Raw genomic sequence first — 11,767 nt, 5'->3', positions numbered from 1 at the left:
TTTTCTATGACTTGACATACTCAATGTCAATACTCAGTAACCACTGAAAAACATTTAATTCTAAATTTAAATTATGCTTATAACGATGCCCATAGATTATATATTTTTAATTCTTTATTGCTCTAATCTTTTTTCTATTTTACAACTCAGGTTAGGTATAAATTATTGAAAAATTAAAATGAGGTTGTATAATTGCTGAAATTATTAATTTGATTGAGATTTGAGAGATATTTGAAATAATAAAAAACTTTATGTAATGTTAAATTTATGATTGCAAGATGCCTCGGAAATACACAAAAAATTAAAAAAGTTAAAAAGACATTCATTGCAATTTACAATAAAATAAGCCTCGGTGTAAAGTAGGAATAGAAAAGGTTGTTCGCACTATGCTTACATGTGCAAAAGTTATGGTGAAAAGAAATGTTTTGTAAACTTTTTTTTAACAACTTTTTAAAATACAATCTTGTTTTTAACGTTATTTTTTTACATTCGAGTTTTTACTAAAATGACTGATTTGAATCTAAAAATAATTTCCCTCTGTATGTTGAAGTAGAAATAAGCATAAAATATAAATGAATCTCATTCATAAGTAGCCAGTACTTGTATGAAAACTTTTTAATATTTACTGTTTTTAAATGTTTATTATGGTTGGTGTTGAACAAATATGTATGACTTTTTCATTGAATGTTACTAACTGATGTTATGTGTATTTAACAATTGGCATAATTAATATTGCTTATAATGACTTAGGTACCATGCGCAGATAGTTTTTCTTAAACATATAATTTGAATGGCTTACAAACATATCCAGTCTTTATTTTAAGGTTTAAAAAATAATTTTCGAACAAATAGTTATATTCATGATTAAAGGAAATTAAAAATCCTACCAGATGACAAATATTAGAAATTATTATTACTGCAAGATTTTTAATTTGAGTAATTTTTATTTCCTACAGTTGAAAAATAGGTAATCTTTGTTTATCACTGCCCCAAAGCCACATTAAACAATCCTTTCAACACTTTGATAGTATGTTGATTGCATAGCCAGTTATGGCTCATACCTAAAGCATATAGTTTGACAAGTGCATGGCAAAACTTGTAAAGTGAATTGATAAACCATGGTCTGATTAATTTGATTAAGGCACATTTTAATAGAATTAGAGTTAAGTCGTGTGAATAATTTTTTTTATGAATTTACATGGACTAATTTGCGATTAGTAGTTTAAGTTAAAATTATACAAATCTTAACCTTAACAGTATTTTTCAATGCAATTAATATTGAGGCTTCTGCTTCAACAGGAGAAACATTCTTTTGCTGTAAGATGACAGAATTTGTTTGCTTGCCTCAGCGGTGGTTTTTTATTTGATTTGTACCCTAACTTGTAATACTATAGCTCGTCGTTGTCGTTTTATAAACTAACCACCCTGTTTTGTTGGAACCTTAATTTTGTACTATGTAGGATATTGATAAATTAATATTTTAAAATGTCATCATTTTCCTAAAAAAGCTGTGTAACTTTTCATACTGTATTTGTTAGATATAATCTAGATATGAGATTTTGAAATGTAAATATCTAAAAATACTTGTAAGATTAATGTAACTGTTTCATTACATCACAAGTAGATTAAAATGTATATAAAACCCACACAACATTCTTATTCAAAATAGGAAAATGTATTTAATATTTTTATATGTATTTGTGACCCGTTCTAATACTTAATAAAAATATTAGATGGACAATATTTTGTTTGTATTTCACATGATAAATAGTATTTAGGAATCCTAAATCCCTCAGTGAGATTATATAATTAAAATGTTAATGTGAAACAAACATGAATGTAAATAAATGATTTTAATTAATCTCAATGTTTACTGCTTTAAAATTAAATATTTAAGGTATAAATAAAAATGAAGTAAGCAAATTTTACTATCTCCATTTTTTCTTAATATGCAGGTGATTATTACTCTAACTTTCACTTATGATGTCAATGTAGAAATATATAAAACCTTGGGAATCATACTACATATTGGTGAAAAATATACAATTATGATATGCACCTATCCTATAGCTAGAGGACTTATTTTTTTAAAAATAGGAGTTACTTTTTATAATAGTAGCTACAATAAAAAGAATAGGAATTATACAATAGTGCCAAAACATAGTCAATACTAATATTATAGCAAATATGTTTTACCCAAGTATTAATGATGGCATTAATGTAGAATAATAAAAAAATGATAGCTAAAACAGGACAGTAAACTCATAATTTATTCAGATTTATTTGTTGCAACAGTTTTAGTAGTATCACGTTTCTCGATAAACCTAAGCTGTTTTTTCTTCATTCTCTTCAGTTTCTTTGTGTTTGATATGACTTGAACAACTTCAGATTTCTTCTTATTTTCTAGCGTACGTCTTATATTCTCACGTCTTCGTTCTTTTTTAGCCTGTTCTTTTTCATTGACTTCTGCAATGATTTGCCTAGATAGCTCTTTTGTTTTTTGTAATTCTATTCTCAATGCTGTTTTCTTTTCAAAATTTAATCTGATTCCTTTAGTCTTCACTATTGTATTAAACCTGAAGAAAAACAATATATTATAATATTTGACTAGGTAGTGCTGACTGCTATTAACTGACAGTTCCTCAAACACTTTAAATACCTTTCTTTTTTAGATTTCCAAAATCTACCAGATTTGGGAATACCGCGCATCACATTTTCTTCTTCCTTTTTGTTAGAAGTTATTTTTTTGTTGCCTTTTTTATTATCATCAGATGTCTTTTCTTTAGCTCCTTGACTTTTAATATTATCCAAAATAGACAGAACCTTTGCCTCTGAATCAATTCCAGATGCCATCATTGCCTAAGTTAAAATAAAAAAGAATTTGTAATTATATCTTTTTTTCATAAATGTCCATTTAATTGGTATAGTAGTTAAAAAATAGGCACTATATTAGTGATGCAAAATTTGCTGTCTGTTAATTACAAAAAACCTTACTTGTCTTGGTTATATTATAGCGATCAACCAATGAATCGTTCTTACTTTTTAATTTAAGAATATGAAATGCTTTGTAGCTTTAAATCATTAAAATTCAGGAAATATCAATTATATTCGAAATATATGAACAAAACAACACATGCAAGCAACCTAAAAAATCTATAGTAGTATAGATTAGATTATAGAATGATAATTGACAAATGACAATTAGATCCAAAAGGCGTGAGACGGGCTACAATAAGTGACACGGTGACGGTGCTAAGAAAAAGACATAATATTAACGCTCACGCTTTTTGCTAGTCATCGTCTGTTCACAGATCAAACAGATGTAAAGTTAACAACCATTAATATCAATGTCATTAAACTGCTAGTATCTGGTGACACCTGTCAAGAGGGCGTTAGCGTTTTGTATAAGCAGAACCGAGAACGAGATAATAAATAAAATTAAAAACTTTCTTTTTATATTCTCGTATAGTAATAGCTTTAATATTGGCATTAGTAAAAATAAACTTGGACAGTTTCCTGCTATCGTTTAAAAACAATAAAAATATGCCCGTAAGTAAACGACATCAAAAAATATTAATGCAGATGATTCATGTTCTAAAGTACCATAAAACATTGCAGGCATATCATTCCACTTTAACGGACTCCACTCAGTCTGTCGGGAATTTAGCTCTCCTGCCGATTCGCACAACTTTTCGCGGACCGGCTCCAATTAATCCAAAGATTGAATTAGATATTATTGATGAGGCGTTAAATTATTTTAAAGCCAATGTTTTCTTTCGTTTTTATGAGATAAAGGTAAGTATTTATGAGATAAATGATATAAAAGAATAACTTGAATTTTTTAGTTATTAATAAACTTGTTTTCATTACAGTCTGATTCTGATAGAGTACTCATTTACCTTACATTGTATATATCGGAATGTCTAAAGAAGCTCCAGAAATGTGCAAATAAGAACCAGGGACAGCAAGAAATGTACATGCTTGCAATATCTAAGTTTGATATTCCTGGAGAACTTGGATTCCCATTAAATTCTGTTTATGCCAAACCTTCTAGTCCTCAAGAAGCTGGTATATGAAGATTCTTTATAGCATTTAAACCACGGGGTTTAAAATAGTACTTTAATTTATTTTTATTGCAGATTTAATGAGGCAATATCTTCAGCAGTTGAGGCATGAAACTGGAGGTAGAGTTTGTGAGAAAGTTTTTGCTACTGAAGATGGAAAACCAAGCAAGTGGTGGCTATGTTTTGCTAAAAGGAAATTCATGGATAAATCTTTATCTGGGCCAGGCCAATGAAAAACTTATTTTCTTTAAAAACATTTATTTTATGTATTTCATAATATTGATTAATTAATCAAATACACATATTATTAAATTGTTTCATTGAAATCACTCCATTAAGTAGTAAGAATAAAGTTTAACTGGGGTTATTACTATTAATAATCTATTTGATGAAAACACCATCTAGGTATTGTATATGTTACGGGTAATGCTAGAAGGTGGAGTAAACCTAGGTTTACTCGGGTTGACTTAGTATTACCCAAGCTTCTTGGGTAAAGTCCGAATAATAAGTAAAATAAATTTTAATTCGGGGTTTACCCATGCTCACCTAGGTCTACCCAACTCTGTCTGGGTAATGTGTTGGCTAAATTTTAACAACAGTTTAGCAAATTTTGCATTAGTCTTGTTGGCAACACTGGCCACGCCGCCGCTTGCTTAGTGACAAAATGGCGACCGAACAGAGTGCACGTTCTTTTCGAGAGCGTTTTGATACAAAATTTCAAGAGTTATTCTCAGCGAAAGGATTAAAATCTTTTTACTTTAGTAACGAACAGTATTTGGAAATAATTAATTCGGTAAAAAGTGCAAAAGAAGCTAAATCGAAAACTACTTTACAATACCGGTGATTGTAGCGTTTTGATTTGTGCTCGGTAAGTGGCGTCGAGAAACTGATTGCTCCTCTATCTTCAAGTGAGACAACAATTAAATATTACGTGACTAATGATGAAATGTTCGATATTTTGCATGAAACTCATTTGGCTGTTGGACATGGAGGAAAACATCGAATGGAAAAAGAATGTAAAAAAAAATATAAAAATATTACTCAAGAAGTAATCAAATTATATTTACGACTATGCGAACCATGCCAAAAAAAGTTAAAGTCTGCTAAAAAAGGAATTGTTGTCAAACCATTGGTGTCAACAGAAATGAATAGTCGCTGTCAAGTAGATTTAATTGACATGCAGTCTAACCCTGACGGCGACTTCAAATTCATAATGGTCTATCAAGATCATTTGACAAAGTTTGTACAGCTGCGCGCGTTAACATCTAAACGAGCCGTAGAAGTTGCTTATAAGCTTTTGGACATATTTTGTATTTTTGGCGCACCTTCAATTCTTCAATCAGACAATGGCCGCGAGTTTGCAAATCACGTAATTGAAGAGTTGTGCTCGATGTGGAGCGGTCTGAAGATAGTACATGGCAAACCTCGCCATAGTCAGTCTCAAGGTAGTGTGGAAAGAGCAAATCAAGACGTACAAAATATGCTTATGACGTGGATGAACGACGAAAATTGTAAGCGTTGGTCAGAAGGTTTGAAGTTCGTACAATTAATGAAAAATAGGGCATTCCACGATGGAATAAAACGAGCTCCTTATACCGCCATGTTCGGTAGTGATGTCAAGGTGGGTTTAGCGTCGTCTTCTCTTCCAAAAGAAGTTATTGTCAATATTCACACTGAGGAAGAGCTCGAGAAAATGTTGACGGAATTTACTACCGAAGCAGAATCTAGTCCAGAATCCCAAGAAGAAGGACCGGAATCTAGACAAGAATCTCAAGAAGATTTACTAAATGTAGAGCTGGAATCAGAGAATTACCACTTACAGAACACGGAGATGAGAAGCGATATCGAAACAGAAGTTTTAAATACAAAAGAAGGTGAAAGGAACGTTTTATTAGAAATAAATTCAGAAGAAACGGCCAAAAAGAAAGACGAATTAGAGTGTAGTAGATGTATGAACCCAGGCACAAGTACACAAGAAATAAACTTATGTGAAATTTGTACTACTCAACAAAATATAAATAAACATAGATTATCTGCCCGATTGAGCTTAGAAAATCAAGCTAAGAAAATGAAAGCCTTATCTAATTTAAAATTTCCTCCATGTTCTGTTGGAGATACGGTGAGAGTCCAAATACCAGATGTCGATAGAGGAAGAGGCGAGTTTCGGAACGTGCTTATGGTAGTTATAGAAAAAGCTGGTGATCTGTATAGGCTAGGAAACGAACGTGGTACTATTGAGGAAATGTTCTCAAGGAATCAGTTTTCTGTGTGTCATGATAAACTGATTGATATCGAAAATATATCACCAGAAAAAAAAAGTTTACGAGAGCTTGCAAATGAACAGTCGCTTTCAGGAGGCCAGGGTTATAAAAGGTGTAATTGCAAAACAAAATGTGCCACAAAGAAGTGTTCATGCAAAGCTGCAGGAAAATTATGCAACTCAAAATGTCACAGCAGTTTATCTTGCTCAAATAAATAATTTTTATGTTTGTATGTTTTTCAGATAATAAATGTTTAAAATGGCCTTGGATTTTCATTTCACTAATTAATTAGACAAATTTTTAACATTACCCAGCCAGAGTTGGGTAGACCTAGGTTGGGTTGAGTAGAGCATGGGTAAACCCCGAATTTAAATTTATTTTACTTATTATTCGGACTTTACCCAAGAAGCTTGGGTAATACTAAGTCAACCCGAGTAAACCTAGGTTTACTCCACCTTCTAGCATTACCCGTAACATATATATTATAAAAAAAACTATTATACTTAAAATTAAGTAATGTATTTGGTGTAACTATCTTTTCAGATTTTTTGTCAACATACACAGCAAAATAAAATTAAACTGGTATTTTGTCCTTTACTGATCCTATTTTATTAATATCTTCTGTTTGAATATTAATGCCTTTTGTATATCTAAACTAATGTAAATTGGTATTTGATATTATTTCTACTATCCATTACATTAAATAGCATGTCACAATTTTCAGTCATTCTTTTTCCTAATCTTAATATTGTCATAATTTCAATAAAATTACAAATTCATTAATTATAAAAAGGGGGAATATGTGTCAATACTAAAATGTATATCCTTAATACTAAGTTCATAAGCCATATTCTTTAACAACTTGCAAACCAATGACTAGTCTCTGTATTTCAGAGGTACCTTCATATATTTCTGTGATTCTTGCATCCCTGTAGTGTCTTTCAGCTGGCATGTCAGTGACATAGCCCATACCACCTAATACCTAAAATAAATGATTATTCTTACAAAAACAGGGAATTTTTCTATGTATTATTAGCACTCTCATATATCTAAAGATAGCATACAGTTACAGGCATAGTCCAAAATCATTGGCAGCACAGAAGTTGGATTTAGGTTTTTGCTACTAAGCAAAAAAAAATACATGTAAGAATTTTTCCCCACTGAAATTCTAGCTAAGTTATATTTGTAACTTGTTTAGGCTAACTGGATTTGACACTGACTAGGAAAGTCAGTCATAGAACTGTATTTACCTGAATACACTGATGTGATGCAAAAGTAGCAACTTCAGATGCTGCCAGTTTTGCCATAGCTGCTTCCTTTGTAAATGGTTGTTTGTTATCCTTCAACCAAGCCGCTCTCCATGTAAGTAATCTGGCTGACTCCAATTTAACAGCAATGTCAGCAATTTTATTTTGTATAGCTTGCAGCTTTATTATAGGTTTTCCAAAAGCAATTCTCTTTGATGCATAGTCTACTGCTACATCCAAAGAGGCCTAAGAAAATTAAAATTACTGTATATTTTGAAATAATATTTATTAGTATTGAATCAATTAATTGCTATAGTTTAATTAACTAGTATTAGTATTGATCCTATAATTACCTATTAAAGGTAAAGAAGTAAATTATGTGTTAATAAAAAAATCAAATTATAACATAGGCAATATACCTGTGCTATCCCTAAAGCCTGAGAAGCAATACCGATTCTCCCAGCATCAAGTGTCATCATTGCAATTTTGAAGCCCATTCCTGGCTGGCCCAAGATATTCTCTTTGGGAATTGAACAATCCTCAAATATTAATGAGCATGTTGATGAACCTCTAATACCTAGTTTATCCTCTTTCTTACCAAGCTCTAAACCCTTTATTGGCTTGGGAACAATAAAAGCTGATATACCCTTGTGTTTCATACTTTTATCAGTTGTGGCAAATATAATAGTGGCCTTGCTTTCATAACCATTAGTTATCCAACACTTTGTGCCATTGATGACCCATTTGTCCCCAGCATCTTTAGCTGTAGTTGATGCTGCACCAGCATCTGAACCATTTCCTGGTTCTGATAATGCAAAACAACCAACACTATCTCCTGGAATTATGTACATGTTATTTAATATACATAATAATAGAATAGAAATAATATTATCAATTTAGCTAGAATGGAAATAAAAATAAATATTCAATACAGTTAGTATCTAAAATAATGTGAAGTTTTAATTAAAAAATTACATTTAACAAACCCATACAAAAAGGTGTCACAAATTCTGCTTTCTGTTTGTCTGTTCCACAGTACAGCAATGGCCCAAGATAGAGAGAGTTATTCACTGACATGATAACACCAGCTGAGGCACAGCCTCGCGATATCTCTTCCAGGGCAATTGCATATGCAAGATAGTCAAGACCAGATCCGCCTAGTTCTTCAGGTGTTGCGATGGCCATCAGGCCAAGCTCACCCATTTTTTTTATAGCCTCCTCGGGGTACAAGTGTTCTCGATCGTATTTGGCGGCGTTTGGTTTCAACTCTTGTTCAGCAAAATCTCTACATGTTTTGAATAACATTTGATACGTGTCTGGTAGCGCCGATAGGGAAGCAATTGACCTTTTGGGGAAAACTCGCCCTAGTTAAAAAAGAAATAGTTTAAGGTTAAATAAACATAAATATTAATATGTACATGTAAAAGAAAAAAATATGTAAAAGTTTGAAGCACGTACTGTTTGCTACGGATTTAAATAATATCCGTATCATTTTTGTTACTGTAGCGTGATGTTAATCTTTGCAATGAGAAGTAATGGACCACTATGCCAAAACAACTAAAGATATAAAATTGGACTTTGAATTTACTCGTACTGAACTACTGTAGGCTAACTAAAACTAAAAACATACTTTTTTTTTTTTTTTTAAATTGGCCCGCACGGTTTGTGCATTGTGGCCCAGGGTCAAAAACAGGGAAACGGGTAAAAACATAAAATTATCGTCTGGAAAGGAATTTAGGAATAGAAAATAATGAATCTATAAAATAAAAGATCAATTCTTATAAATCTACATAAAAAAGGAGTGTAAGAAAACATATTTACATATATTTACGTTTATATTGTCTAAATTTTTATATTATTACTTAAGATAAAAGCTGCTAAAAGTTTGTATACATATGGGTCCAATGTTGAAAGTAAACATGATATGGATGAAGGGAAAGGAATTGGAAGGGAAATGAGACCTTCGAGAAGAGCCGACCGGTCGCGTCGAGGACAAACAAATATGATGTGATTTAAATCACCTACATCATATCCGCAATCGCACGTAGGGCTCTCATTAATATTTAGCTTAGTAAGATGAGCTGGGGTGCAGACGTGTCCCAGTCGCATACGAGACAGTACTGTTGTAACTTTTTTACCGAATCTCAGTCTCCAAAACCAGGGCTTACTGGGTATAGAAGGTTGAATAGTACGATAATGGCGACCTTTTGAACTATCTTGAGACCAGGATTCAGTCCAGGAATTCCTGAGATAAATCCCTGAAAGAGACATCAAGTCATGCGCATAGTTTCTAAAAATGTCTACATCTCCACTCTCCACCGCCTCATTGGCTAAACGATCGGCTTTCTCGTTTCCAGATATTCCACAGTGACCAGGAACCCATGCAAACGATACGGAATAGTTTTCTTTTATACATTTTAATAGCAGGTTTCTAATTTCGGAAATGACAGGGAATTGATAATGTGATCCAAATGGGAACCGGGCTAAGGCATTCAAAGAACTTAGTGAATCTGTAAAAATTACAGTTTTTTGAAGTTTTAGTAGAAGGATGTATTCTATGGCTTTAACAAGGCCAATACATTCGCCAGTGAACACGGAGGATTCAGGAGGGAGTTTAGTTTTTTGAACAATATTGTAATTAGAGTGCAGTACACCAACACCTACACAGCTATCTTTGGAATGCTTAGATGCATCTGTAAATATTCGATGCCATTGTGGCCACTTGGTGTCAACAATATAGTTAAATGTTAACTTTTGGTTTTGCTCAATTTTCACAAGACCTGTGCTAGTATGTATATCAGGAGAGATTACAAGGGAATCATAACTATATTTAAACAATGGATTAGAAGTCGCTTGGTGAGTAGGAGCCTCAAAATAAGTAAATCTTCTGTAACTTTCAACCAAACATGGTGGGCGTTTGTTTTTCCAATAACTACAATTGGGGATTAAAGATGCCAGGCAAGTCAGTTTAGGTGTTAGGATATGGTTACTGAATTGGATACAACGGAATAGGAATTTATCAGACAGAAATTGCCGTCGTAAGCTTAATGGAGGCTCTACACACTCGACTCTCATACAGTTGATTGGACTTGACTTCATAGCTCCTAGGACTATTCTCATTGCTTTAGCCTGAATACTATCCATTTTTTTAAAACCAGAAATATTTCCTGGTTCCAACAGAAAAGTACCGTAATCCATTACACTTCTGATTATGGCGTTGTAAATCAGTTTTAAGGAGTGTGAATGCGCTCCCCACCAGATGCCCGATAAACATCTAAGAATATTCAAATTACGTTCACATCTTGCAGTTACATATTCACAATGGGGTACACCGGTAAGCTTGGAATCTAGAATTACTCCTAAGAATTTGACGTCATTAGTCGAGGGAATCAAAACACTATTGAACTTTACATGGACCGGGGGAGGCCTACGCATTCTGGAAAACAACACAACCCTACTCTTGGATACAGATAAGTCTAAACCATTCGAATTAAGCCATGATTTTAAAAATGAAAGGGAAGATGTTAGAGCTTGGCAATTATTTTCAATCGATTTTCCCGATTTGTATATAAGAAGATCGTCTGCATATTGTAATACGTTTGCTGATGCCTGCAATGATGTTTCTAAATCATATGTGTAGATGTTGTAGAGCAAAGGACTGAGCACAGAACCCTGTGGTAATCCTTTCCACACAGTCCGCGATAGTTTGACATCTTCGATAAATAAATTAATGTATCTTTCTCTGAGCATATTGATAATAAAGTTTGACAGAATCGGTGGTACATCTAAGTAAAGCAATTTTCCCCTAAGAACCGATATAAGAACATTGTCATAAGCTGAGCTTATATCTAAGAAAGTAGCTACTATCGACTCGTTGTTTGAAAAAGCTAATCTTATGTCCGTAGTGAATATACCTAAGCTATCCATTGTGCTTCTACTTTTCCTAAAACCGAATTGTGACGTTGCTAATAAATTTTTACTCTCTAAAAACCATTCTAAACGGATTTTAACTAAGTGTTCTGCTGTTTTCATTAAAACAGAAGAAAGGACAATAGGTCTGTAAGAAGAAGGATCATCGGCCGGTTTATTGTCTTTTAAAATAGGGATAATAGATTGAGTGATCCAAGACTTGGGAATGCACCCAGAAATCATAATAGAATTTATAATATTTAAGTACAGCATCAGCACACGGTCC

General features: G+C 32.7%; 3 protein-coding genes across 4 annotated transcripts; 1 reads left to right on the top strand and 2 right to left on the bottom strand.

Annotated features, from left to right (window-relative positions):
- Positions 1–2,268: 2,268 nt before the first annotated feature.
- LOC125054133 (coiled-coil domain-containing protein 86) lies at positions 2,269–3,190 on the bottom strand. 2 transcript variants are annotated; one of them, XM_047655853.1, is made up of 3 exons: positions 3,040–3,190; positions 2,660–2,859; positions 2,269–2,576 (listed from the first exon to the last, which is right to left on the bottom strand). In XM_047655853.1, exons 2-3 carry the CDS (start codon positions 2,854–2,856, stop codon positions 2,270–2,272), a joined length of 504 nt encoding a protein of 167 aa, XP_047511809.1. In that variant the 5' UTR covers positions 2,857–2,859; positions 3,040–3,190; the 3' UTR covers position 2,269. The 2 variants fall into 2 exon arrangements, with proteins under 2 accessions (XP_047511809.1, XP_047511808.1); XM_047655852.1 differs by having other exon boundaries at positions 2,995–3,181.
- A 197-nt stretch (positions 3,191–3,387) lies between these two features.
- On the top strand, positions 3,388–4,371 carry LOC125054131 (actin-related protein 2/3 complex subunit 3). Its single transcript, XM_047655851.1, has 4 exons — positions 3,388–3,549; positions 3,619–3,795; positions 3,873–4,068; positions 4,140–4,371. The coding sequence occupies exons 1-4, from the start codon at positions 3,544–3,546 to the stop codon at positions 4,295–4,297; spliced, it is 537 nt and encodes a 178-aa protein (XP_047511807.1). The 5' UTR covers positions 3,388–3,543; the 3' UTR covers positions 4,298–4,371.
- Positions 4,372–6,828: 2,457 nt separating this feature from the next.
- Positions 6,829–9,197, bottom strand: LOC125054129 (short-chain specific acyl-CoA dehydrogenase, mitochondrial). Its single transcript, XM_047655848.1, has 5 exons — positions 9,031–9,197; positions 8,559–8,936; positions 7,992–8,407; positions 7,576–7,818; positions 6,829–7,307 (listed from the first exon to the last, which is right to left on the bottom strand). Exons 1-5 carry the CDS (start codon positions 9,062–9,064, stop codon positions 7,164–7,166), a joined length of 1,215 nt encoding a protein of 404 aa, XP_047511804.1. The 5' UTR covers positions 9,065–9,197; the 3' UTR covers positions 6,829–7,163.
- Positions 9,198–11,767: the final 2,570 nt, after the last annotated feature.

This window comes from Pieris napi, chromosome 11 (assembly GCF_905475465.1).
Source record: "Pieris napi chromosome 11, ilPieNapi1.2, whole genome shotgun sequence".
Taxonomy (NCBI): domain Eukaryota; kingdom Metazoa; phylum Arthropoda; class Insecta; order Lepidoptera; family Pieridae; genus Pieris; species Pieris napi.
This window is presented reverse-complemented; position numbering and strand designations above follow the sequence as displayed.

Excerpts from the sequence above, each read along its gene's own strand:
- LOC125054133 (XM_047655853.1), bottom strand. The coding sequence starts at position 2,856 with ATGATGGCATCTGGAATTGATTCAGAGGCAAAGGTTCTGTCTATTTTG. Across the intron at positions 2,577-2,659 it reads TGGAAATCTAAAAAAGAAAG|GTTTAATACAATAGTGAAGA; the intron begins GTATTTAAAGTG and ends GTTTTTCTTCAG.
- LOC125054131 (XM_047655851.1), top strand. Across the intron at positions 3,796-3,872 it reads TTCGTTTTTATGAGATAAAG|TCTGATTCTGATAGAGTACT; the intron begins GTAAGTATTTAT and ends TTTTCATTACAG. Across the intron at positions 4,069-4,139 it reads TTCTAGTCCTCAAGAAGCTG|ATTTAATGAGGCAATATCTT; the intron begins GTATATGAAGAT and ends TTTTTATTGCAG.
- LOC125054129 (XM_047655848.1), bottom strand. The coding sequence starts at position 9,064 with ATGATACGGATATTATTTAAATCCGTAGCAAACA. Across the intron at positions 8,937-9,030 it reads ATTTAAATCCGTAGCAAACA|GGCGAGTTTTCCCCAAAAGG; the intron begins GTACGTGCTTCA and ends TTTTTTAACTAG. Across the intron at positions 7,308-7,575 it reads CATCACATCAGTGTATTCAG|GTATTAGGTGGTATGGGCTA; the intron begins GTAAATACAGTT and ends CATTTATTTTAG.